The sequence below is a fragment of the Nomascus leucogenys genome, unplaced genomic scaffold (genome assembly GCF_006542625.1).
Source record: "Nomascus leucogenys isolate Asia unplaced genomic scaffold, Asia_NLE_v1 000894F_74298_qpd_obj, whole genome shotgun sequence".
In the NCBI taxonomy this organism is placed as follows: domain Eukaryota; kingdom Metazoa; phylum Chordata; class Mammalia; order Primates; family Hylobatidae; genus Nomascus; species Nomascus leucogenys.
The window spans coordinates 40470-66968 of NW_022096495.1; the positions used below are offsets into that span (position 1 = coordinate 40470).

General features: G+C 50.9%; 1 protein-coding gene across 3 annotated transcripts in view; it reads left to right on the forward strand.

Moving 5' to 3' along the window:
* LOC115833951 (retinol dehydrogenase 13) overlaps positions 1–24857 on the forward strand; it is a 35979-nt gene extending 11122 nt beyond the window's left edge. For 2 of the 3 annotated variants that reach the window (XM_030808764.1, XM_030808763.1), the window contains exons 3-9: positions 2233–2388; positions 10348–10452; positions 10570–10782; positions 11619–11720; positions 13785–14474; positions 24669–24701; positions 24811–24857. In XM_030808764.1, coding sequence (XP_030664624.1) covers positions 2233–2388; positions 10348–10452; positions 10570–10782; positions 11619–11720; positions 13785–14020 — 812 coding nt within the window. In that variant the 3' untranslated portion in view covers positions 14021–14474; positions 24669–24701; positions 24811–24857. Of the gene's footprint in view, positions 1–2232; positions 2389–10347; positions 10453–10569; positions 10783–11618; positions 11721–13784; positions 14475–24668 lie in introns of all 3 variants that reach the window. The other variant, XM_030808765.1, reaches the window with a different exon arrangement.
* Positions 24858–26499: the final 1642 nt, after the last annotated feature.

Sequence of the window (26499 nt, forward strand, 5' to 3'; positions counted from 1 at the left end):
AGATGAACAGGGAAACAGAATGTGGCCTCTATAGACAGGGGCATATGATTCAGCCTTAAAAAGGAAGGGCATTCTGGCTGGGCGCGGTGGCACATGCCTGTAATCTCAGCACTTTGGGAGGCCGAGGCTGGCGGCTCACAAGGTCAGGAGTTCGAGACCAGCCTAACCAAAATGGTGAAGCCCCGTCTCTACTAAAAATACAAAAATTAGCCAGGAGTTGTGGCGGGCACCTGTAGTCCCAGCTACTTGGGAGGCTGAAGCAGGAGAATCGCTTGAACCTGAGAGGCAGAGGTTGCAGTGAGCCGAGATGGCGCCACTGCACTCAAGGCTGGGTAACATAGCGAGACTCAAAAACAAAACAAAGCAAAACAAAACAAAACAAAAAAAAGGGCATTGAAACAGATGAACCTTGAGGACATTCTACGAAGTGAAATAAGCTGGTCGACAGAAGAGCAAATACTGTATGATTCCACTTACAGGAGCTACCTAGAGTTAAATTCAGAGAGAGAGAAGTTTGAATGGTGCTTGCCAGGGGTCGGGAGGGGAGGGGAGAATGGGGAGTTATTGTTTAATGGAAACAGAAGTTTAGTTTGGGAAGATGAAACAGTTTTGAGAGATGGATGGTTGTAATGATTGCACAACATTAGGAATTATTATTATTATTATTATTTTTTGAGATGGAGTTTTGCTCATGTTGCCCAGGCTGGAGTGCAGTGGCGTGATCTTGGCTCACTGCAACCTCCGCCTCCTGGGTTCAAGCGATTCTCCTGCCTCAGCCACCCGAGTAGCTGGGATTACAGGCATGCAGCACCACACCCAGCTAAGTTTGTATTGTGTTGGCCAGGCTGGTCTTGAACTCCTGACCTCAGGTGATCCACCTGCCTTGGTCTCCCAAAGTGCTGGGATTACAGGTGTGAGCCACCGTGCCCAGCCATAAATGTTTTTAATACCAATGAACTGGACACTTAAAAATGGCTAAGAGGGCAGGTCTCGGTGGCTCACATCTATAATTCCAGCACTTTTAGAGGCTGAGGCAGGAGGATCACTTGAGGCCAGGGGTTCCAGACCAGCCTGGACACCATAGCAACACCCCCATCTCTACCAGAATTAGCCAGGCATGCTGGCACAGGTGGTGCCTGTAGTCCCAGCCTAGGGCTTGAAGGCTGAGTGAGCTATGATGGTGCCAGCACTCCAGCTGCGGCAGCAGAGTGAGACTGACTCAAAAAAAAAAAAAGAATAAACAAAAAAGGGGGTTAAGATGATAAATTTTAAGTGATTTGTGTTTTACCACAACAAAAAAAATTGGAGGCTGGGCATTGTGGCTTATTTGTAATCCCAGTACTTTGGGAGGCTGCGGAGCGGATCACCTGAGGTCAAAAGTTCAAGACTAGCTTGGCTAACGTGGTGAAACCCCTGTCTCTACTAAAAATACAAAAAAAAAAAAAAAAAAAATTAGCTAGTTGTGGTGGCAGGCGCCTGTAATCCCAGCTACTCGGGAGGCTGAGGTGGGAGAATTGCTTGAACCCAGGAGAGGTGGAGGTTGCAGTGAGCCGAGATTGCACCACTGCACTCCAGCCTGGGTGACAGAGTGAGACTCCATCTAAAAAAAAAAAAAAAAAAATCCTCTTGCCTTGGCCTCCCAAAGTGCTGGAATTACAGGTGTGAGCCACTGTGCCTGACCAATTCAGTGATGTTTAGTATAGTCACAGTGATGCAACCATCTTTAAAATCAATCTTAGAACATCTGTTACCCTAGAAAGAAACCTTGCTCACTTTAACTATCGAGCTGTAATTCCCTCTCCCCACCCCCAGCCCTAGAAAACCAGTAATCTATTTTCTTTCTCTATGGATTTGCCTGTTCTGGGCATTTCATAGGTGTGAAATCATATACATAGAATTCATGTAAGTGGGATTGTACGCTGTCTGGTCTTTCGTGTCTGGTTTCTTTCCCCGAGCACAGTGTTTCTGACGGTCATCCTTGCTGTAGCATGAGCCAGTGCTTCACTCCTTTTCATGGCCGTCTAATATTCCATCTCTGTGGATGGACCACATTTTGTTGTCCCTTCATCCACAGATGGACGTTTGGTTGCTTCTACCTTCTGGCTCTTGTGAAGAATGCCGCAGTGAACATTGGTGCACGTGTTTTTGTGTAGACGTATGTTTTCATTTCTCTGAGGTCAGTACCCAGGAGTGGATTATTAATTTAAATCTTTTTCCATCCTGGGTTTTCAGGAGGCAACATCATCCTGGCCTGCCGAGACATGGGGAAGTGTGAGGCGGCGGCGAAGTACATCCGTGGGGAGACCCTCAATCACCACGTCAACACCCGGCACCTGGACTTGGCTTCCCTCAAGTCCATCCGAGAGTTTGCAGCGAAGATCATTGAAGGTAGGAGAACGCTGGCCATGGGGGGTGAGGACTGGGATAGGCAGCTCCCAGGGCCAGGCTCTGAGAAGTGAACGAAGCAAGCAAACTTTAGAGCAGAGTTTTGGCAAACTATGGGTTAGGGGCCAAATCCAGTTGCTGCCTTTTTTTGTACAGCCTGCAAGCAATGACTTTGTTTATTTATTTATTATTATTATTATTCTTTTGAGAGGGAGTCTCACGCTGTTGGCCAGGCTGGAGGGCAACGGCGCGATCTTGGCTCACTGTAACGTCTGCCTCCTGAGTAGCTGGGATCAAGGTGCCTGCTACCACACCCAGCTAATTTTTGTATTTTTAGTAGAGACGGGGTTTCACCACGTTGGCCAGGCTGGTCTGGAACTCCGGACCTCACGTGATCTGCCTGCCTCAGCCTCCCAAAGTGCTGGGATTACAGGTGTGAGCCACCACGCCCGGCCTGAATAATTAGTTAGTTTGAGACAGGGTCTGTCACCCAGGCTGGAGTGCAGTGGTGCAAACACGGCTCCCTGCCGCCTTGACCTCCTGGGCTCAGGTGATCCTCCTGCCTCAGACTCCTGAGTAGCTGGGGCTATGGAAGCACACCACTGCACCTGGCTTTTTTTTTTGAGACAAAGTCTTGCTCTGTCACTCAGGCTGGAGTGCAGTGATGCAGTCATGGCTCACTGCAGTGTCAACCTGCTGGGCTCAAGTGATCCTCCCACTTCAGCCTCCCAAGTAGCTGGGAGTACAGGCTTATGCCACCACACACAGCTAATTATTGTTTTTTTGTTTTGTTTTGTTTTTAGAGCTGGGGTTTCACCATGTTGCTCAGGCTGGTCTCAAACTCCTGGGCTCAAGTGATCCACCCAGGTCAGCCTCCCACAGTGCTGGGATTACAGGCATGAGCCACTGCACCCGACCTTATTAAGCATTTATTGATCAAGTGCCTTCCCCACCATGGTTAAAGAAATACGTGTTTGTTATGGGACATTTATAAAATACTGCAGTGTAAAGAAGACAGAACTGGCTGGGCACGGTGGCTCACGCCTGTAATTCCAGCACTTTGGGAGGCTGAGGCAGGTGGATCACTTGAGGTCAGGAGTTCAAGACCAGCCTGGCCAACATGGTGAAACCCTGTCTGTACTAAAAATACAAAAATTAGCCAGGCGTGGTGGTGCACACTTGTAATCCCAGCTACTCAGGGTGCTGAGGCAGGAGAATTGCTTGAACCCGGGAGGCGGAGGTTGCAGTGAGCTGAGATTGTGCCACTGCGCTCCAGCCTGGGTGACAGAGTGAGACTCTGTCTCAATAAAAAAGAACTAAACACCTTTGATCTGCACCAACCCCAGGAGAATCACTTTTATGGATTTCTTTCTAGTCTTGTTTCTAATAGGTTCGTGTGTGTGTATTTATGTAAAACTGGGACCATCCTCTAGCTTTTCTATTGTTGTTCATCTTTAAATAGACTCAAGAATACATTAAAATTATATATTTATTGTTTAGTTGACGTGTACACTTGTATATATTATGTACAACATGATGTACATTGTATACATTGTAGAATGGCTAAATCAAGTTAATTAACATATGTATCACCTCAAATACTTACCTGTTTTTGTGGTGACCACATTTAAAATTTCTTCTCTTAGGACTGCTTGAGCTCAGGAGTTAGAGACCAGCCTAGGAAGCATAGTGAGACCTTGTGTGTACCAAAGATTAAAAAAAAAAAAATTAGCCGGGCATCCTGGCATGTGCCTATAGTCCCAGCTACTCAGGAGGCTGAGGCAGGAGGATCACTTGAGCCCGGGAGTTCAAGGCTGCAGTGAGCCGTGTTTGCACCACTGCACTCTAACCTGGACGACAGAGCAAGACCTTTTTTTTTGAGACGGAGTCTTGCTTTGTCACCCAGGCTAGAGTGCAATGACACAATCTCAGCTCACTGCAACCTCCACCTCCTGGGCTCAAGCGATTCTCCTGCTTCAGCCTCCCAAGACTATAGGTGTGTGCCACCATGCCCAGCTAATTTTTATATTTTTAGTAGAGATGGGGTTTCACTATGTTGGTCAGGCTGGTCTGGAACTCCTGACCTTGTGATCTGTCCGCCTCAGCCTCCCAAAGTGCTGGGATTACAGGCGTGAGCCACCACGCCCAGCTGCTTTGTTTCTTTTCTAGTCTGGCACTGAAGGGGCCAAAGCTTTCTTGTTCAGAGTCAATGTGCCCCGCTCAGTAAATGGGTACTCAGGAAATGAACAAGGAAAGAGGGAGTTGTGGGACCTCATTTATTTAGCAGACGTGATCTCAGACCTGACCAGGTGCTGGAGGTGTGAGATGAACCAGAGCTGTCCTTGTGCCACTCACAGCCATAGGGAGGCAGGTGCAGGTGTAGGTTTGTTCGTTCATTCATTCATTCATATTGAGCCCCTGCTGTGCCCTTGGGGATCAAGAAAGAGCCGGCGCTGTTGTGGATCAGGTGAGAGGCACTATGGTGAGATCACAAAGAACAGTGAGAGGGCAATGCCTCAGTCTCAGAGGTGGATGAACATTTATTAAGCACCTGCTGTGTACCAGGTACAGCACTGTCACCTTCATGCACACTGTCCCAGGCAGTCCCACCCAGGGCGCCTCTGATCTTGTCTCTGGCTTGTGGAGACAGGTGTCCGGAGCACTGAGGTCCCTGAGACAGTGCAGGGCCTTGTGGGCAGCGAGGACCCAGGCTGGACACACTTGGGCAGGTGATGCCTCCTCTCTTAGCCACACGTTCCTCTTCCGGGAAATGGAATAATAATTCTATTTTCTGGGATTCTCTAGAAGATTTTTTTTTTTTTTTTGAGACAGTGTCTTGCTGTGTCGCCCAGGCTGGAGTGCAGTGGCGCATCTCGGCTCACTGCAAGCTCCGCCTCCCGGGTTCACGCCATTCTCCTGCCTCAGCCTCCTGAGTGGTGGGGACTACAGGCGCCTGCCACCACGCCCGGCTAATTTTTTATATTTTTTAGTAGAGACGGGGTTTCACCGTGTTGGCCAGGATGGTCTCAATCTCCTGACCTCATGATCCGCCTGCCTCGGCCTCCCAAAGTGCTGGGATTACAGGTGTGAGCCACCGCGCCTGGCCTCACTAGAGGATTAAGTAAAGCTGTGTCTGTGACTTTTTTTTAGCAAACCAAGTACCAGCTTCTTGGTGTTTTCCTAAGATCAACAGCCAGGAATAAAGACATCAGTGGATTTAAAAATAGTGAAGATGGTACATTTTATGTGGTGTGTATTCTTCCACATTTGGGCAGGCCAGGTGCAGTGGCTCACGCCTGTCTTCCTGGCACTTTGGGAGACAGAAGTTTTGGGAAGATCACAGTTTGTGAGATGACACCCTGACAGAGCTGGAAGCTGTAGCTCTTTCCAGCTCCAGACTAGAAAGAACACAAAGCAAAGAGCCCCAGGAAGCAGGTACCCACAGCCCTGTTTATCAGGGAGTTTGAGATCAGCCTGGGCAACATAGCAAGACCTCATCTCTACAAAAAATACAAAACAATTAGGCAGGCTTGTGGGGCGTGGTGGCTCACGCCTGTAATCCCAGCACTTTGGGAGGCTGAGGCGGGCGGATCACAAGGTCAGGAGATCGAGACCATCCTGGCTAACACGGTGAAACCCGTGTCTACTAAAAAATACAAAAAAATTAGCCAGGTGTGGTGGCGGGCACCTGTAACCCAGCTACTTGGGAGGCTGAGGCAGGAGAATGGTGTGAACCTGGAAGGTGGAGATTGCAGTGAGCCGAGATGGTGCCACTGCACTCCAGCCTGGGTGACAGAGAGTGAGACTCCATCTCCAAAAAAAAAAAAAAAAAACAATTAGGCAGGCGTGATGGTGTGCACTTGTAGTCCCAACTATTTGGGAGGTGGAGGTGGGAGGATTGCTTGAGCCTGGGAGGTTGAGGCTGCCAGTGAGGTTTTTTTTTTTTTTTTTTTTTTTTTGAGACGGAGTTTTGCTCTTGTTGCCCAGGCTGGTACAATGGTGGGATCTTGGCTCACTGCAACCTCCACCTCCTGGGTTCAAGTGATTCTCCTGCCTCAGCCTCCGGAGTAGCTGGGATTACAGGCGTGCACACCACCATGCCCGGCTAATTTTTTTGTGTTTTAGGTAGAGACAGGGTTTCACCATGTTGGTCAGGCTGGTCGACCTCAGGTGATCTGCCCGCCTCGGCCTCCCAAAGTGCTGGGATTACAGACATGAGCCATCGCGCCCGGCCTGCAGTGAACTTTGTACCACTGCACTTGGGGTGAGACCCTGTGTCCAAAAAAAAAAAAAAAAAAATGTTGAGGCAGTTCCCAGATAAACAAAACAACAGGCCAGGCACTGTGGCCCATGCCTGTAATCCCAGCACTTCGGGAGGCCGAGGTGGGCGGATTGCTTGAGCTCAGAAATTCCAGACCAGCCTAGGCAACATAGCCAAACCCCAGTTCTACAAAAAATGTTAAAAGTAGCTGCTCCTGGTGTCGGGCGCCTGTGGTTTCAGCTATGTGGAAGGCTGAGGTGGGAGGATCGTCTGAGCCCTGGCGGCGGAGGTTGCAGGGAGCTGAGATTGCGCCACTGCACTCCAGTCTGGGCCACTGAGTGAGATTCCCTCTCAGAAAAGAAAAAGCAGGCTGGGCGTGGTGGCTCACACCTGTAATCCCAGCACTTTGGGAGGTAGAGGCGGCTGGATCACGAGGTCAAGAATTCAAGACCAGCCTGACCAAGATGGTGAAACCCTGTCTCTACTAAAAACGCAAAAATTAGCCGGGTACGGTGGCAGGCACCTGTAATCCCAGTACTCGGGAGGCTGAGGCAGCGGAATCACTTGAACCCAGGCGGTAGAGGTTGCAGTGGGCCATGGGCCGAGATCACACCACTGCCCTCCAGCCTGGGTGGCAGAGTGAGACTTCATCTCAAAAAAAAAAAAAAAAAAAGAAGAAAAAACCAAAACCAAACAAACAAACAGAAGCCAGCGGCACTCCTGGGTGCCCAGCCGTGAGTGGAGTCTCCCTGCTCCTGCCTTTGGGCCTTACCCGTGCTGTGCCTGCTGCCTGCATTCCCCTTCCCTGGGTCTCCGCACGTGGGCCCTGCTTCATTTTCCTGGTCCCAGTTTCTGCGTCACCTCCTGAGGGGGGCCTCCTGTCAGCTTCCACACAGCTCTGTCACGGGTAGATTCTCTCACGAGTGGAAGTGGCTCTCAGCTGCACTGGAATGTCCGGTCCACCCTGTATTTCCAGTGCCCAGTAACAGGTGCTTAGAAAATACTTACTGAATGAGTAACTGTACAGTTGTACCAGGCAGGTGATGATGTTATCCTTTTTTTTTTAACAAGGAGTAAACTGAGTCACAGAGAAGCGATGTGACTTGGCCAGGATCATGCAGCTGGCTGGGGTGGAGCCAGGGTTTGAAGCCGTCTGTCCTGCTCCAGAGCTCGTATTCAGGACGGGTGTGCTGCAACCCCTCCTCCCACAGAGAACGAGACGGTGTGTGTGTGTTACGCACTGGACACCTAATTCATGATCCCCGCTGAAAACCACTTCGGTTTTTACTGATTCCCTTGTGTCCTCCACCCCAAGGATAGGTTGGGCTCCTGACCCCCTGTCCCTCCGCATGTGACCTCACTTACAGGTGGGTGTTTACGGAGGTCCTCAAGTTAAAATGAGGTCATTAGGGTGGGCCCTAATCCAGTGACTGGTGTCCTTATTAAAAGGGGAAATTTGCACACACAAACAGACGTGCTAGCTGGGCATGGGGGCACGTGCCTGTGGCCCCAGCTACTTGGGAGCTACTTGGGAGGCTGAGCAAGAAGACTGCTTGAGCCTGGGAGGTTGAGGCTGCAGTGAGCAGTGATTGCACCACTGTACTCCAGCCCAGGTGTCAGAGGGACACCCCGTCTCAAAGAAATATAAAAAATAGGCCGAGTGGACCAAGTGTGGTGGCTCACGCCTGCACTCCCAGCACTTTGGGAGGCCGAGGCAGGTGGATCACGAGGTCAGGAGTTTGAGACTAGCCTGGCCAACATGGTGAAGCCCCGTCTCTAGTAAAGATACAAAAAATTAACCAGGTGTGGTGGCAGGTGCCTGTAGTCCAGCTACTCAGGAGGCTGAGGCAGAATTGTTTGAACCTGGGAGGCAGAGGTTGCAGTGAGCCAAGATCGCACCATTGCACTCCAGCCTGTGTGACAAGAGTGAAACTCCATCTCCAAAAAAAAAAAAAAAAAATAGGTTGGGGGCAGTGAAATTGCAGCACTTTGGGAGGCCAAAGCAGGAGGATTGCTTGAGGCCAAGAGTTTGAGACCAGCCTGGGCAACATAGTGAGACCATGTCTGAAAAAAGAAGTGTATATATATATATATATATATATATATGCACACACACATACATATACATACATATATACATACATATACACACACATACACATACATATATACATACATATACATACATATATACATATACATACATATATACCTACATATACATACATACACATACATATACATACACATACATATACATACACATATACATGCATATACATACATATATACACATACATATACATATATACATATATACACACATATACACATACATATACATACATATATACACATACATATATACATACATATATACACATACATATACATACATATATACACATACATATATCTACATACATATATATATATATACACACACACATATATATATATATATATATATACACACATATAAAATTAAAAAAGGAAAAAAAAAAAAGAGCTCCAAAGGGAAGAGGAAGGGAAGAGGGAGAGAGGAGATGGTCACCTCTGAACCAAGGAGAGAGGCCAGAGCAGATTCTCCCTGGGGGCCCTCAGAGGGAACCAGCCCTGCCCACACCTTGATCTGGGACTTCCAGCCTCCAGGACTGATTTTTTTTTTTTTTTTTTTGAGATGGAGTTTTGCTCTCGTTGCCCAGGATGGAGTGTAATGACGCGATCTCGGCTCACTGCCACCTCTGCCTCCTGGTTTCAAGCTATTCTCCCGCCTCGGCCTCCTGAGTAGCTGGAATTACAGGTGCACGCCACCATGCCTGGCTAATTTTGTATTTTTAGTAAAGACGCGGTTTCTCCATGTTTGCCAGGCTTGTCTTGAACTCCTGACAGGTGATCCGCCCACCTCGGCCTCCCAAAGTGCTGGGATTACAGGCGTGAGCCACTGTGCCGGGCCAGGTCCGTGAGGTTTTAAACCACCTGTCTGTGGCACTTTGTTATGGAACCTGAGCCGAGTGGTACAGGGAGGAAGGCCCTGTGGTTCAGTGCATTTTACAGCTGAGGAAACTGAGGCTGCAGTCTCCATCTGTGTGTCCTTTGGTTGCTTGTGTGAGGTGGCAGGTTTGGGAATGAAACCACACCTGCGAGCCTGCGGTGCCGGGGCTCCCACAGGTAACCCCCCGTTTTTGGCCTCGGGGCTCCTGCAGGAAAGAGTCCCAAGGCTTAGATGGAGGTGCGGAGGGCGTGTGAGTGTCCTGGGGCTGCTGTAACAATGTACCGCAAACCCAGTGGCTTACACCCTCAGACATGCATTCCCTCACGGTTCCGGAAGCCGGCAGTCTCAATCACGGTGTCCCTGTGGCTGTGACCTGTGAGACGGGCCGTAATCCTCCCAGCCTCTTCCACTTCCAGTGGGGGTGCCCACCCTCACCTTGGAGCTGCGCCTCTCCGGGCTCCGCCTCCGTTCACACGTGGCCTTCTCCCCATGTGTCTCTGTCTCTGTTTTCCCTTCCTATAAGGACACCAGTCACTGGATTAGGGCTCGCCCTAATGACCTCATCCTGACGTGGCCACTTCTGCACAGACCCTGTTTCCGGCACAGGCCACGTTCACGGTCTGGGAGTACAGGAGTGTTTCTGCTGGTGCCTCGGGCTGGGGTCTGTCCTCACCCTGATGTCTCCTTCCCCACCCCCCTCTTCCAGAGGAGGAGCGAGTGGACATTCTAATCAACAACGCGGGCGTCATGCGGTGCCCCCACTGGACCACCGAGGACGGCTTCGAGATGCAGTTTGGCGTTAACTACCTGGGTGAGGCCTGGGCAGGGGCTGCACCGTGGGTTCAAGCGATCCTCCCCCGTCGTCCTCCCAAAGTGCTGGGATTTTAGGCGTGAGCCAAAAGTGACCTTTACGTCATCCTTAATCCAGGTCACTTTCTCTTGACTAACTTGCTGCTGGACAAGCTGAAAGCCTCAGCCCCTTCGCGGATCATCAACCTCTCGTCCTTGGCCCATGTTGCTGGGCACATAGACTTTGATGACTTGAACTGGCAGACGAGGAAGTACAACACCAAAGCCGCCTACTGCCAGAGCAAGCTGGCCATCGTCCTCTTCACCAAGGAGCTGAGCCGGCGGCTGCAAGGTACGGGGGCGCTAGGCTCGGCCTCCCTCTTGCTTTACTCTGAGCCTAGAGCGGCCTTTCCATGATCCCAGGCTGATGGGAGGCCAAACAGCGGATCCAGAACACAGTTGGCGAAAGTACAGCATGTGGACCACGCTGCCCCCTTCTGGTGCCTGGAGCAGACATCGCTAATCGATCGTTCTGATGATTGTCTGTTCATCCCAGGTGGTCTAATCTGCCTGGATCAGATGTCCTTCCCTGCTGCTGTTGGGCAGGCAGCTCAGCCTTTTGGCTCCAGCCCAGTGAGTCTCAACCAGGGGCAGTTTTGACCTGCAGTTGTCAATGCCTGGAAACACAGTGATCACAGCTGGGTTGGGGAGAGATTGCTCTGGGCATCTGGAGGGTAAAGGCACGGATGCTGCTCAACGTCCTACAGCACACAGGACTGCCCCTCACTCCTCCCAGCCCACAGTGTCCATAGTGCTGAGGTTGAGAAGTCTGTGCTGGGCCCTTGCTTCTGAAAGACGGTCTGTGGACCAGCGGTGCCAGCCGCACTGGGAGCTGGTCAGAGTTACAGTATGTCAGATCCCACTGCCACCCACCGATGCAGGCTCCCGGGGTAAGCTCAGCGTTCTGGGTTTATCAAGCCCTCCAGGAAAGCTCGGCTCCCAGCAGCCATGTGGCAGAGCCACCCTGCAAGATAAGACCACTTCACTAAGATTTCAGAGCAAGAGGGACGATGGGGTTTGAGTTCAGGAAGCAGCCTGGTGCCGGGAAAGCCCCACAGCTGGGTGTGGGCCGCCACAGCCTTCCAGGTGAGGCTGGGCCCCTCCCTCAGTCTTCTCTTTCTTCCCCAGGTTCTGGTGTGACTGTCAATGCTCTGCACCCCGGCGTGGCCAGGACAGAGCTGGGCAGACACACAGGCATCCATGGCTCCACCTTCTCCAGCTCCACACTCGGTGAGTCCCCTCCCAGCCTGGGTCTCCATGCTGTGCCCTCCACCCCTGCTTTCTCAGCCCAGGGCCCCAGGACCCTCCCTCAGAGACAGTCCCTGAGGCCTCATGCCTGCTCCTCACCTGCATCTTCCGAGGCACAGAGCACAGGTCCTTTTCCTCTGTCGACCTGGCCTGCCAGCCTCTAACAGCCCCGGGAAGCAGGCAGAGCCCCGCTGGCAGATGAGAAAACCGTGTCTCAGAGGAAGAGGCCGTGGAGCTGACTCCTAGAGTCAGGCTGTGCTCAGCGTAACTCCAGCTTCACCCCAAAACAGCTGCACCTCCTGGGGAAGAGCTGTTACCCCTCTGAGCCTGTTTCTTCATCTGCAGAGTGGAGGCCTTAATAGGACTCACCTCACAGTCACTGGGAGGGTTAGACGAGACCGTCCTTGAAAGGGCCAGCACAGTACCCTGCCCAGAGAATAGGTGGAACAAACAGTTGGAGCTTTACTTACTTATTTTTGAGATGAAGTCTTGCTCTGTCGCCCGGGCTGGAGTACAATGGCATGATCTCCACTCACTGCAACTTCCACCTCCCAGGTTCAAGCGATTCTCCTGTCTCCAAGTAGCTGGGATTACAGGTGCACACCACCACGCCCAGCTAGAGGTGGGGTTTCACCATATTGGTCAGGCTGGTCTCGAACTCCTGACCTCAAGTGATCCAACTGCCTCAGCCTCCCATAGTGCTGGGATTACAGGCGCGAGCCACCACCTCCAGCCAGTTCAAGCTTTATAACTAGTGTTTATAATCCTGAAAAACATGGAGTGGGTGATTGGTTGGCATCAAGAATCTTAACTTGGCGAGGCTAATAGCCACGCCTGTAATCCCTGCACTTTGGGAGGCTGTGGTGGGCAGATTACCTCAGGTCAGGAGTTCGAGACCAGCCTGGCCACCATGGTGAAACCCCGTCTCTACTAAAAATACAAAAATTAGCCAGGCGTGGTGGCGTGCACCTGAAGTCCCAGCTACGCAGGAGGCTGAGATAGGAGAATCGCTTGAACCCGGGAGGCAGAGGTTGCAGTGAGCCAAGATCGCACCAGTGCACTCCAGCCTGGGTGACAGAGCGAGACACCAGGTCTCAAAAAATAAATGTCTTTTTTTTTTTTTGAGATGGAGTTTTGCACTCGTCATCCAGGCTGGAGTGCAGTGGCACAATCTTGGCTCACTCCAACCTCTGCCTCCTGGGTTCAAGTGATTCTCCTGCCTCAGCCTCCTGAAGTAGCTGAGATTGCAGGCGCCCACCACCACACCTGGCTAAGTTTTTATTTTTAGTTGAGACAGGGTTTCACACATTGGCCAGGCTGGTCTTGAACTCCTGACCTCAGGTGATCCACCTGCCTCAGCCTGCCAAAGTGCTGGGATTACAGGCGTGAGTCACCACACCCAGCCTTTTTTTTTTTTTGAGACGAAGTCTTGCTATTGTCACCCAGGCTGGAGTGCAATGGTGTGATCTCAGCTCACTGCAACCTCTGCCTCCCAGGTTCAAGGGATTCTCCTGCCCCAGCCTCCTGAGCAGCTGGGATTACAGGCACCCGCCACCACACCCAGTTAATTTTTGTATTTTTAATAGAAATGGGGTTTCACCATGTTGGCCAGGCTGGTCTGGAACTCCCGACCCCAGGTAATCCACCCGCCTCGGCCTCCCAAAGTGGTAGAATTGCAGGCCTGAGCCACCTCGCCTGGCCAGAAAAAATCCTTAACCTGAGGCTGGTGCATTTAATAAGATAAGTTATTTAAGGAGAAATGGGGTAGGGTGAGGACTGGGGCTGACCAGGAGGAGAGCTTCCATTTTCCTGGACAAAGCCAGGAAGGCTTCTTGGGGGAGGCAGCTTTTGGTCTGATCCCTGGTCCGGTGGGATTTGCCTGGGCAGTGCCAGGGAAGGGAACTGCAGATGGAGGCAGCCAAGGGGAAAGGGCTAGAGGAGGGCTCTGTGGGACTCCAGGGGCCTGGAGCTCCCTGATGGGGGAGTGGGGCTTCCTCCCTTCTCTCTGAGCGAGTGTGGACTGAATGCCCTGTACGCTGATTGCAGGGCCCATCTTCTGGCTGCTGGTCAAGAGCCCCGAGCTGGCTGCCCAGCCCAGCACATACCTGGCCGTGGCGGAGGAACTGGCAGATGTTTCGGGAAAGTACTTCGATGGACTCAAACAGAAGGCCCCGGCCCCCGAGGCCGAGGATGAGGAGGTGGCCCGGAGGCTTTGGGCTGAAAGTGCCCGCCTGGTGGGCTTAGAGGCTCCCTCTGTGAGGGAGCAGCCACTCCCCAGATAACCTCTGGAGCAGATTTGAAAGCCAGGATGGAGCCGCAAGACTGAGGACAGCTTTCTGCCATGCCCGCAGCTTCCTGGCACTACCTGAGCCAGGAGACTGAGGACTGCCTGGCTGCCACGCCCGCAGCGTCCTCTAGGGGGCAGTGCTGGCACCACCTGAGCTGGGAGACCCAAGACTGGCGGCCGCCATGCCCGCAGCGTCCTCTAGGGGGCGGTGCTGGCACCACCTGAGCTGGGAGACCCAAGACTGGCGGCCGCCATGCCCGCAGCGTCCTCTAGGGGGCGGTGCTGGCACCACCTGAGCTGGGAGACCCAAGACTGGCGGCCGCCATGCCCGCAGCGTCCTCTAGGGGGCGGTGCTGGCACCACCTGAGCTGGGAGACCCAAGACTGGCGGCCGCCATGCCCGCAGCGTCCTCTAGGGGGCGGTGCTGGCCGCAGTGGACTGGCCTGCAGGTGAGCACTGCCCTGGGCTCTGGCTGGTCCCATCTGCTCTGCTGCCAGCAGGGAGAGGGGCCATCTGATGCTTCCCCTGGGAATGTAAACCGGGAATGGCCGAGGAAGCAGGGGCTCCATGCGCTTGTGGGCCATGTCAGGAGAGCCGGTGGTGCCGGTGGGGGAGGGCTTCAAGGTGCTGCGTGAAGAGCACGGGCAAGTTGTCTGACACTGGATTCTTGGGTCCCTCTGGGACCTTGTGCATGCGTGGTCCTCTCTGAGCCTTGGTTTCAGCGGTGGGGTGCTCAGAGTAACTGCTGTCTCCCGTGATGGTGCGGTGCGGTGAGCTGTTGTCCGGCTGTTGTCTGGCTGTGCACAGCCCTTGCTAGGGGTGTTTGCTGCGGGCTTCCTGTGCCAGAGCCCGGCCAGAGAGCAGGTGCAGGGGTCATCCCGAGTTCAGGCTCTGCACGGCATGGAGTGGGAACCCCACCAGCTGCTGCTACAGGACCTGGGATTGCCTGGGGCTCCCACCTTCCTATCACTTGTCACGGTAATCTAAACCGCAGACTCTCAAATTTGCTGATTTAAAAAAAAAAAAAAATGTTCCCGAGTCGTAGGTTTTGTTTTTCGTCTGTGTATGGGTGAATGCCCATGAGCTGAACAAAGGCAAGCCATGGATTTACTCCTTTTAGGAAACAAGGCATCAGTTTATCACCAGGGCAACAGGCCATGCAAAAGGTCAGACTTTTTAGAGATGAAAGCCCCTTTTTCACAGGCAATAACCGTTTAAGTCCGGGCATCTTACAAGACTGCTGTGTTAGAAACTGGATAGAGATCAGGGTGAGATGAAGGGGCTCTTAGCTTAGGTGCAGAACCGAAGGAGGCACCGAAAAGCTCAGTAATCAAGATAGAAAACATGTTTTCATATTTGAGATAGTGGGCAGGCCAGGGATACTGCTCAGTATCCTGCAGTACACAGAACAGCCACCCAGTCTCGCTCTGTTGTCCAGGATGGAGTGCAATGGCATGATCTTGGCTCACTGCAACCTCTTGTCTCCCAGGTTCAAGCGATTCTCATGCTTCAGCCTCCTGAGTAGCTGGGATTACAGGCGCCCACCACCACACCTGGCTAATTAAAGACAGGGTATCACCATGTTGGCCAGGCTGGTCTTGAACTCCTGACCTCAGGTGATCTCTACCCGTCTTGGCCTCCCAAAGTGCTGGGATGACAGGTGTGAGCCAGTGCACCTGGCCCTTTTTGCTTTTTAGAGACAAGGTCTCACTGTGTTGCCAAGGCTGGAGTGCAGGGCCATCACAGCTCACTACAACCTCAACCTCCTGTGATTCTCCTGCCTCAGCCTCCTGAGTATCTGGGACTACAGGTGCATGCCACCACACTTGGCTAATTATTTGTAGAGGTGGGGTCTTGCTGTGTTGCCCAGGCTGGTCTCAAACTCCTGGGCTCAAGTGACCCTTCCACCATGGCCTCCCAAATTGTTAGGATTACAGGCGTGAGCCACCGTACCTGGCCTTAGTTTTCTTTCCGATGCCATACCAAATGGCTGGAGGGTGTGTTTGGCATGACCTGACTCTGGTAGGCAACTTCCAGTGGACCCCACAGTGAGACCACCTCCCTTTGAGTGTGGGGGAGATGTAGCGACGGGCTTCTAGCAGTAGGGTAGGGCAGAGGTGACGGTAGGTTAGTCTTGTTACGAAACTGACCTTTGTGATGGTAGCGTCCCTCTTGTCAGCCCTCTTGTCTTGCCCTCTGACTGGCTGGCGGTGATGGAGTCGGCTGCCATGGTGAGCGGCCCTGTAGAGAAGCCAGGGAGGAATGGAGACAGCTGGGAGAAACAGAATCACACCGCAACCACGTGCGTGAGCTTGCTATGTGCTCTTGCTTGGGAGTAAGTTACAGGTTCAGCCCAAGAGGAGTGGACCACTCCAGGGTGGGAATACCGGGAGGGGGAATCGGAAGGCCACCCTAAGCACGCCGACCGGAGACAGTGTGTGTGTAGTAGCTATTTCTTACTGGGAGTTCATGGAAAAGCAAGTTTGAGAAACACTCCCATCAGATGGGTGGGCTGAGGATAACCTCAAAGCCTTTGGTTCTCTGAATAGGTGCATAGGACTCACCCAGGCACTCTTTCCTTTTTTGAATTGTGGTAAAAAGTACGTAACACTGGCCAGGCGTGATGGTGCACGCCTGCAATCCCAGCTACTAGGGAGGCTGAGGCAGAAGAACTGCTTGAACCAAGGGGGCGCTGCTCCTGACTGTAACACGTTTTCAACATCCCCGCTCTTTGGTGGCACAGGGGCTGGCCCCATATACATATGCGATGGCAACTGACCGGGTCCCTGATACACCGGAGTGCTCCAGAAACACCCCGTTTCCTGGGACGGAGGATGTTATGTGGCCCTCCTAGGGTTTGAGTTTGATAAATGGGCAAAGGAAGTGGTTTTTAGTAGAAAGCCAGCTTTCCTTTTCTTTTTTTTTCCCAGCCAGCAAACCCCAAACAGGAACGTATAGTTGGTGATGGATGTGCCTTCAGAAAGCAGGGAGGGAGGGGGAGCCAGAGGTAAGGGGGGTCATCAGCCATAGCTGTCTGCTGCATCACCCCCTCGCTATCTCCAGAAAGTTTTCTGGGCTTTTCCTGTTGCACAGTGTGGAAGTCCCCCATCGTCATTCATATCGAGGAAAGTCAAACGACAAACCCTAAAGATGGCAGCGTCCTTCTGCCTTCCTAGTCAGGCTGCTGCTGTAGCGGAGTGTCACCCTGATTTCCAGCCCCGCAGCACACAGTCGCACAGTGAGACCCTGCCTGGCGTGATTCAGAGGCAACATATTTCCCAAGGTGGCTGTGAAGGAACCGGAGGGATAAACACAGCCCGTGAACCGCAAGCCAGAGGACAGGTCCAGCTGGCTGCTGCTGAGTCATCACAGCGTGTTGTGTCTGAGCACTTCTCCAAACTACCCAAGTGGCACCCGGGGCGACATTTACATCATCTTGAGTACAATTCTCTCAAGGAAAAAGCGAGCACAGCATCTTCTGCCATGGCAACCCGGGCTTGGAGCCTCATAGGAGAGAAGGCCCTAAGAATACCATTTTCTTGCTCTAAGTTGTTCTTATGGGAAAGAAGTGATAATATTCTTCCTAAATGCCATCATTCGTGCATCTTTCCCACCTACATGTGTCACCGGATCATTCCCTGCCTGGGCGGGGCCGTCCTGTGCACTGCAGAATGCTGAGCAGTGTCCTTGGCTTCAACCGACCAGATGCCAGGAGCACCCCAATTTCTGCCATCGGATGACTGAGTTCACTGTTGCATTTGATTTTTTATGTATCTTTTAAAAAGGACCCAGTAGGGTCAGGCACAGTGGCTCACACTTGTAATCCCAGCACTTTGGGAGGCTGAGGTCGGCAGATTGCTTGAGCCCAGGAGGAGTTCAAGACCAGCCTGGGCAACATAGTGAAACCCTAACTCTACAAAAAACAGTTTTTTTAATTTTTTTTTAGATAGAGTTTCGCTCTTCTTGCCCAGGCTGGAGTGCAGTGGTGCAATCTCAGCTCACCGCAACCTCTGCCTCCCGGGTTCAAGCGATTCTCCTGCCTCAGCCTCCTGAGTATCTGGAATTATAGGCATGCGCCACCACGCCCAGCTGATTTTGTATTTTTAGTAGAGACGGCGTTTCTCCCTGTTGGTCAGGCTGGCCTCGAACTCTCGATCTCAGGTGATCCACCTGCCTCGGCCTCCCAAAGTGTTGGGATTACAGGCATGAGCCACTGCGCCAAGCCAGGTTTATAGTTTTCTAACCCTTATGACCAATCTCATAGTATTCTGCAGGGATAAGCATGAAACCACTTGTGCAATAAATGCAAACAAAAATGCCAACGATTCTTAAGACATTTCTAATCTTATTTTACCAATAATTTTAAAGCCAGCTTATGTATTAAAGATTTATAACCACTGTTATTAACGTTTAAAGTTCTATGCAGCTTGAAGCATTTATAATTGATAAAACTGCCGATACTGAGCGCCTGACATAACATTTGAAAGGTGGCAGGCATTCAGCCATGGTCACTGAATTAGAGATGTAGGGGAGATGATGGCAGGGAGGTTTTTAGATATCAACACCCTATTTATCATTTTAACCACTTGTAAGTGCACATACAAGTCAATGGCATTGGCCGGGCGCGGTGGCTCATGCCTGTATTCCCAGCACTTTGGGAGGCCAAATCACAAGGTCAGGAGATCGAGACCATCCTGGCTAACACGGTGAAACCCCATCTTTACTAAAAATACAAAAAATCAACTCGGCATGGTGGCACGCACTTGTAGTCCCAGCTACTCAGGATGCTGAGACAGGAGAATTGCTTGAACCTGGGAGGCGGAGGTTGTGGTGAGCCAAGATCACGCCACTGCACTCCAGCCTCGGCGACAGAGCGAGACTCCGTCTCAAAAAAAACAAAAAACAGTCAATGGCATTAGATATAAATCTATTTACAGTGCTGTGTAACCATCACCACTATGGATACTTCAGACTTACCATCATCTTCAACCTAAGCTCCCCCTATTAAATAGTAACTCCCCACTTTTCCCAGACCCTGGCAACCACGATGCTAATCCCTGTCTCTATGAGTTTGACTCCTCTCGATACCGCAAATAAGTGGAACAATGCAGTATTTACCCGTCAAATCTGGATTATTTCCTTTAGCGTAATGTCTTCAAGGGCCATCATGTTGTAGCACGTATCTGAATTTTATTCTTTTATAATGTTTTTTATTTTATTTTTGGAGACAGAATCTAGCTCTGTCACCCAGGCTGGAGTGCAGTGGCGCGATCTCGGCTCACTGCAACTTCCGCCTCGCGGGTTCAAGCCATTCTCCTGTCTCAGCCTCCGGAGTAGCTGGGACTACAGGTGCCTGCCGCCATGCCCGGCTATTTTTTTTTGTATTTCAGTAGAGACGGGGTTTTACCGTGTTGCCTAGGCTGGGCTTGAACTCCTGAGCTCAGGCAATCTGCCTGCCTCGGCCTCCCAAAGTACTAGGATTACAGGCATGAGCCACCGCGCCCAGCCTTATTTTTATTTTTGAGAGAGTCTCACTCTGTCGCCCAGGCTGGAGTGCAGTGGTGCGATCTCGGCTTACCGCAATCTCCGCCTCCCAGGTTCAAGCGATTCTCATGCCTCTGTCTCCCAAGTAGCTGGGATTACAGGCGCGCGCCACCATGCCCAGCTAACTTAACGCCCAGCTAATTTTTGTATTTTTAGTAGAGACGGGGTTTCACCATGTTAACCAGGCTGGTCTCGAACTCCTGACCTCAGGTGATCCACACGCCTCGGCCTCCCATAGTGCTGGGATTACAGGTGTGAGCCACTGTGCCTGGCTGATTTTTATTCTTTTAGTTAAGGCTGGTTGATATTACCTTGTGTGTATATACTGCATGTTGTTTATCCATTGTTGATGGACATTTGGTTGGTTTCACCTTTTGGCTATTGTGAATAAAGCTGTTATGAACGCTGGTGTACAAATATCTGTTAGAGACCCTGTTTTCAATTCTTTTAGGTGTATACCCAGAAGTGGAATTGCTGGATTTTATGGCAATTCCATGTTTGCCTTTTGGAGGAGCTGCTAAAACTGTTTTCCACAGCAGGGGCACCATGTTACGTCCCTGCCAGCAATGCACGCGCGGTCCAATTTCTCTGCATACTCACCAATATTTGCTATTTTCCATTAAAAAAAATTACAGCCGGTCGGGTGCGGTGGCTCATGCCTGTAATCCCAGCACTGTGGGAGGCCGAGGCAGGCGGATCAACTGAGGTCAGGAGTTCAAGACCAGCCTGGCCAACATGGTGAAACCCCATCTCTACTAAAAATACAAAAATTAGCCCGGCATGGTGGTACATACCTATAATCCCAGCCACTTGGGAGGCTGAGGCAGGAGAATCGCTTGAACCTGGGAGGTGGAGGTTGTAGTGAGCTGAGATGCCACCACTGCACTCCAGCCTGGGCAAAAAGAGCGAGACTGTCTCAAAAGAAAAAAAAAAAATTACAGCCATCCCAGAAGGTGTGAAGTCATATCTCACTGTGGTTTTGATGCGTATTTTCCTAGTGACATCAGGGAGTTTATGGGAGCACGGGAACACAGACCAGGCCCCAGCAGGCGGACGAACGGTACAACCCCAGGCTGGCCAGAGGAGATAAGCGCAGCTCCTTGGAGCTTGTGTGCAAGTCACTGTACTGAGGAGCCGGCGACGGCTCGATGAGTCTCAATTAGGAAAGGCCGGGGCTGGCGGGGGAAGGGAGGAGAGCATTCTTCACCCTCATCACATCCTGAGCCTGTGCCCCAGGCTGCCACCACTTCCCTTCCCTGGCCACAGAGCTCAGGGCTGAGGAACCATGTCTCCATCCCCGACTGCCCTCCTCTGTCTTGGTGAGTCCTGAGGGTCGATCTGGGAAATGCTGAAGGGCAGGCATGGACTGCCAGACAAAGGATTTTTAAGAAATTTGCATTGGTGATGAATTTCAGGACAAAAAGGAACCTGTGAGAGCCCCTTCATTTGTTGGGTGGGGAAACGGGGGCTAGCGAGGTGGCGTGTTTTGCATGAGTTATTCCAGTGTATTCATGGCTGGGTCAGGAAATGAACAGAGGTATCCTAGCATTGGTCACAACTTTGTTCTGCTACACTGCAGTTGCCCCTTTTTTAAAAAATGTGGGCCAGGCACGGTGGCTCATGCCTGTAATCTCAACTTTGGGAGGCCGAGGTGGGTGGATCACCTGAGGTCAGGAGTTCAAGACCAGCCTGGTCAACATGGTGAAACCCCATCTCTACAAAAATTAGCCGGGCATGATGGCGGGTGCCTGTAATCCCAGCTACGCGGGAGGCTGAGGTGGGAGAATTGCTTGAAACCAGGAGGCAAAAGTTGCAGTGAGCTGAGGTTAGGCATTGCACTCCAGCCTGGGCAACAGAGACTCTGTCTCAAAAAAAAAAAAAAAAAAAAAAAAAAGCTGAGTGCCGTGGCTCATGCACTTTGGGAGGCTGAGGCGGGTGGGTCACCTGAGGTCGGGAGTTTGAGACTAGCCTGACCAACATGGAGAAACCCCATCTCTACTACAAATACAAAATTAGCCGGGTGTGGTGGTACATGCCTGTAATCCCAGCTACTCTGGAGGCTGAGGCAGGAGAATCACTTGAACCCAGAAGGCAGAGGTTGTGGTGAGCCAAGATCACACCATTGCATTCTGGCCTGGGCAACAAGAGCAAAACTCTGTCTCAAAAAAAAAAAAAAAAATTGTGGAATTGATGATATCTGGACTAGGTATGGATTTAATTTGTCAGTATCCCTTACAGTAGTGGAGTAAATAAGAGTCTCCTGACGGATGGGTGGCAGGTCGAATACATTTCTGCTGCCTGATCTTCACTTGTGCTGGGCATGTCGAATGCATTATTTCCTGATTTCTTCAGAATTTGACCACTAAAGGGACAGCATCTCCAAAAGGCTAAGCAGGAAGGAGATGGTTGTAACTGGAGATGAGAAGGTTAACTGTGAATATAAACAACCTCTCATTCATTATCCATCCACGGATGTGTTCTGTTTTTTTTGTTTTTTTTTTTTTTTTTTGAGATGGAGTCTCGCTCAGTCGGTCACTCAGGCTGGAGTGCAGTGGTGTGATCTCAGCTCACTGCAAACTCCGCCTCCCGGGTCCAAGTGATTCTCCTGCCTCAGACTCCCGAGTAGCTGGGATTACAGGCATCTGCCACCAGGTCTGGCTAATTTTTGTATTTTTAGTAGAGACGGGGTCTCACCATGTTGGCCAGGCTGGTCTCGAACTCCTGACTTCAGGTGATCCACCCACCTCGGCCTCCCAAAGTGCTGGGATTACAGGCGTGAGGCACCGCGCCCGGCCTGTTTTAACCTTTATTTATTTAATTTTATTTGAGACAGGGCTTCACTTCTGTCACCCAGGCTGGAGTACAGTGGCATGATCATGGCTCACTGCAGCCTCAACCTCCCAGGCTCAACCAGTCCTTCCCCATCAGCCTCCTGAATAGCTGGAACTACAGTTGCACACCATCATGCCTGGCTCATTTTTGTAATTTTTGTAGTTACGGGGTCTCGCTATGTTGCCCAGGCTGGTCTCGAACTCCTGGGCTCAAGCAATCCACCCACCTCAGCCTCCCAAAGTGTTGGGGTTACAGGTGTGACCTCTACAGGTTACTGCATCTGGCTTAATGTTTGCTTCAACAGCTTTTGGGATACAAGTGGTTCTTGGTTATGTGGATGGATTATATTCTGGTGAATTCTGAGATTTTAGTGCACCTGTCACCTGACTAGTGTACCTTGTACCTAATGTGTAGTTTTTCATCCCTACCCCCCTTCTGCCCTTCCCTTCTGAGTGTCTGAAGTCGATTACATCACTCTGCATGCCTTTGCATACCCACAGCTTAGGTCTCACTTATAAGTGAGAAAATACAGATTTTTGTTTTCCACTCCTGTGTTACTTAGAATAATGCCTTCCAGCTCCATCCAAGTTGCTGCAAAAGACTTTTTTTTTTTTTTTTTTAAGATGGAATCTCGCTCTGTCACCAAGGCTGGAATGCAGTGGTACGATCTCGGCTCACTGCAACCTCCACCTGCAGGGTTCAAGCGATTCTCCTGCCTCAGCCTCCTGAGTAGCTGGGATTACAGGCACGTGCCACCATGCCCAGCTAATTTTTTGTATTTTTAGTAGAGATGGTGTTTCACCATGTTGACCAGGCTGGTCTTGAACTCCTGACCTTTGATCCACCCACCCTGGCCTCCCAAAGTGCTGGGATTATGGGCATGAGCCACTGCGCCCGGCCAGTGGTGCAATCTTACCTCACAGCAGTCTTGACCTCCCGGGGTCAAGCAATCCCAGGAGGGGATCGCTTATATACATGTATTTGTATCCATATATATATATATATATATATATACATACACACACATGCATATACACATGTATACATACACATGTATGTATATGTATGTACACACAGGTATATGCACACATACATGTATAGATGTATGTTTACATATATGCACTATATGTGTATATACATATAGTGATCAGATCAGGGTAAGTAGCACACCCATCTTCTCAAACATGCATCCTTTCTGTGTTGGGAATTTTCACCATCCTCCTTCAGGCTATTCGAAACTGTTATTATATATATTACATTCTATTATGTAATCATGGAATATTGATCCAACCAAATGCTGTAAATACCGGGAAACCCATGGCCAGCACGTGCTGAGACGCCCTGACTTACACACTGAGGCGCCATCCTGCTCCATCCTCGGAGCCCAGTGCGTCCCATTAGTGTGGGGTTTTATCGCATATATTACATAGACAATAAAATACAATAATATACAATACGCAATAGTATTTACAATACCTGTGTATACAATTGCATACTATTGGAATGCACTTGGATATTATTTAATATTGGGAGACTGAAGGGAGGAAACGAAGGAACAGCAATGTCTGAGGTCCCATTCCTCACATCCACTGAGGAAGTCAATGGGCAATGTCTAACACGAACGAATCCACAGCGCCTAACACGAATGAATCCACAGCGTCTAACACGAACGAATCCACGGCGCCTAACACGAACGAATCCACGGCGCCTAACACGAACGAATCCACGGCGCCTAACACGAACGAATCCACGGCGTCTAACACGAACGAATCCACGGCGCCTAACGCGAACGAATCCACGGCGCCTAACGCGAACGAATCCACGGCGCCTAACGCGAACGAATCCACGGCGCCTAACGCGAACGAATCCACGGCGTCTAACACGAACGAATCCACGGCGTCTAACACGAACGAATCCACGGCGTCTAACACGAACGAATCCACAGTGTCTAACATGAATGAATCCACAGATAGCAGTATGCCGCCACGCCTCGCCCTCCTCTTCCACCACCCCCAGCCATGGATCTGTTTTCTTCTCTGTCTCCTATAGATTTACCTATTCTGGATATTTCATGTAAATGACCTCATAAACTATGTGGCTTTTTCTGACTGGCTTCTCCCACTTAAATTACATTCCTGTGTGTCTTTTGAAGAAATAATTAGGACAGAGTAAAGCACATGCATGCAAATGTCTTATCACCGTGTCCAGTAGGCAGGAATGTCCATAAAAGCGAGTCCTGGCATCTGGTCCCTTTCTTCTTTCCTCAGGGCTATGTCTGGGGCGTGTGCCAGCGCAGAGTGGTGAGTCCTTCCCCAGACCCCTTCCCTCCTGAGGGATCCGCCAGCGTGGCGGCAGTGGGGCCCAGGCAGGGTCTGCGGGGAGGCTGACCCAGCCCTGCTCCTCTTCCAGGACCGCTCCCCAAGCCCTCCCTCCAGGCTCTGCCCAGCTCCCTGGTGCCCTGGAGAAGCCAGTGACCCTCCGGTGCCAGGGACCTCCGGGCGTGGACCTGTACCGCCTGGAGAAGCTGAGTTCCAGCAGCTACCAGGATCAGGCGGTCCTCTTCATCCCGGCCATGAAGACACATCTGGCTGGACGCTACCGCTGCTCCTACCAGAACAGAAGCCTCTGGTCCCTGCCCAGCGACCAGCTGGAGCTCGTTGCCACCGGTAAAGGAAGGGGGATCAGAGCCTGGGACTGCGTGGTCCTCCATTCAGGACACAAATACGGGGGACATTGAGGGCAGGGATTAGGGTGAGGCAAACGAGGCACTGGCCTAGCGGGTGGTGGTGCCACATTTATGGATCAATGTGAATAATATTTTATTTTTTGGACACAGGGTCTTGCTGCATCACCCAGGGTGGAGTGCAGTGGCGCGATCTTGGCTCACTGCAGCCTCCGCCTCCCAGGCTCAAGCGATTCTCCTGCCTCAGCCCTCCAAGTAGCTGGGACTACAGGTGTGCACCACCATGCCCAGCTCACTTTTTATGTTTTTGTAGAGGTGGGGTCTCCTGACAGTTTTCACAAAAGGCATTAAAATACAAAAGAGAGAGAGAGGGTCTCGCTGTGTTGCTCAGGCTGGTCTCGAACTCCTGGGCTCAAGCAATCCTTCCACCTTGGCCTCCCAAAGTGTTGGGATAACAGGCGTGAGCCACTGCATCTGTCTGTGAATAACATTTTAATGCAATTAAAAAAAAATAAATTGCAAAAACATCCACGATAAAAAAAAATCAGAATTTCAAATAAAGGCAGAATCAGCCAGTGCCTGTGCCAAGTCATACCAGAAGCTGTGCCAAAACGAAAAACAGGCACCCCTTTATCTGTGTTTTAACACACTTAAAAAAATTAGAGATGGGGTCTTGCTACATTGCCCAGGCTGGAGTGCAGTGGCTGTTCACAGGAGCAATCATAGCTCACTGCAACCTGGAGCTCCTTGCCTTCAGCAATCCTCCTGCCTCAGCCTCACGAGTAGCAGGGACTACAGTCACAGGCCACCATGCTTGGCTCGGGATTCTTTTAAAAGTGTGTTTTGGAATAATTTTTAGACTGACAGAAAAGTTGCAAAGATAATATTAATGGAAATATTTCACCCGGGATCCCCTCATGTTAACGTCTTACATTTGTTACAACTAAAAAATAAACATAGCACTGGTCCCAGTGGTTTACACCTGTAATCCCAGCACTTTGGGAGGCTGAGGTGGGAGGATTGCTTGAGCTCCGGAGTTCAAGACCAGCCTGGGCAACATAGTGAGACCTCATCTTCAAAAAAATTAAAAATTAGTGGGGCATGGTGGCATACACCTATAGTCCCAGCTACTCAGGAGGCTGAGGCAGGAGGATCGCTTGAGCCAGGGAGGCCGAGGCTGCAGGGAACTGTGATCATGCCTCGGTGACAGAGTGAGACCCTGTATCAAAAAACAAACAAACAAAAAACTAACCATAGATACAACTATGTTATATCAAGTAAACTCCAGGCTATTTGAATTTCACCAGTCTTTCCACTAATATCCTATTTCTGTTCCCAGACCCCGTCCAGGGCCCACAGTGCATTCAGTATTTATGTCTCCTTAGACTCTTGATTGGTGCGAATATTCTAATATC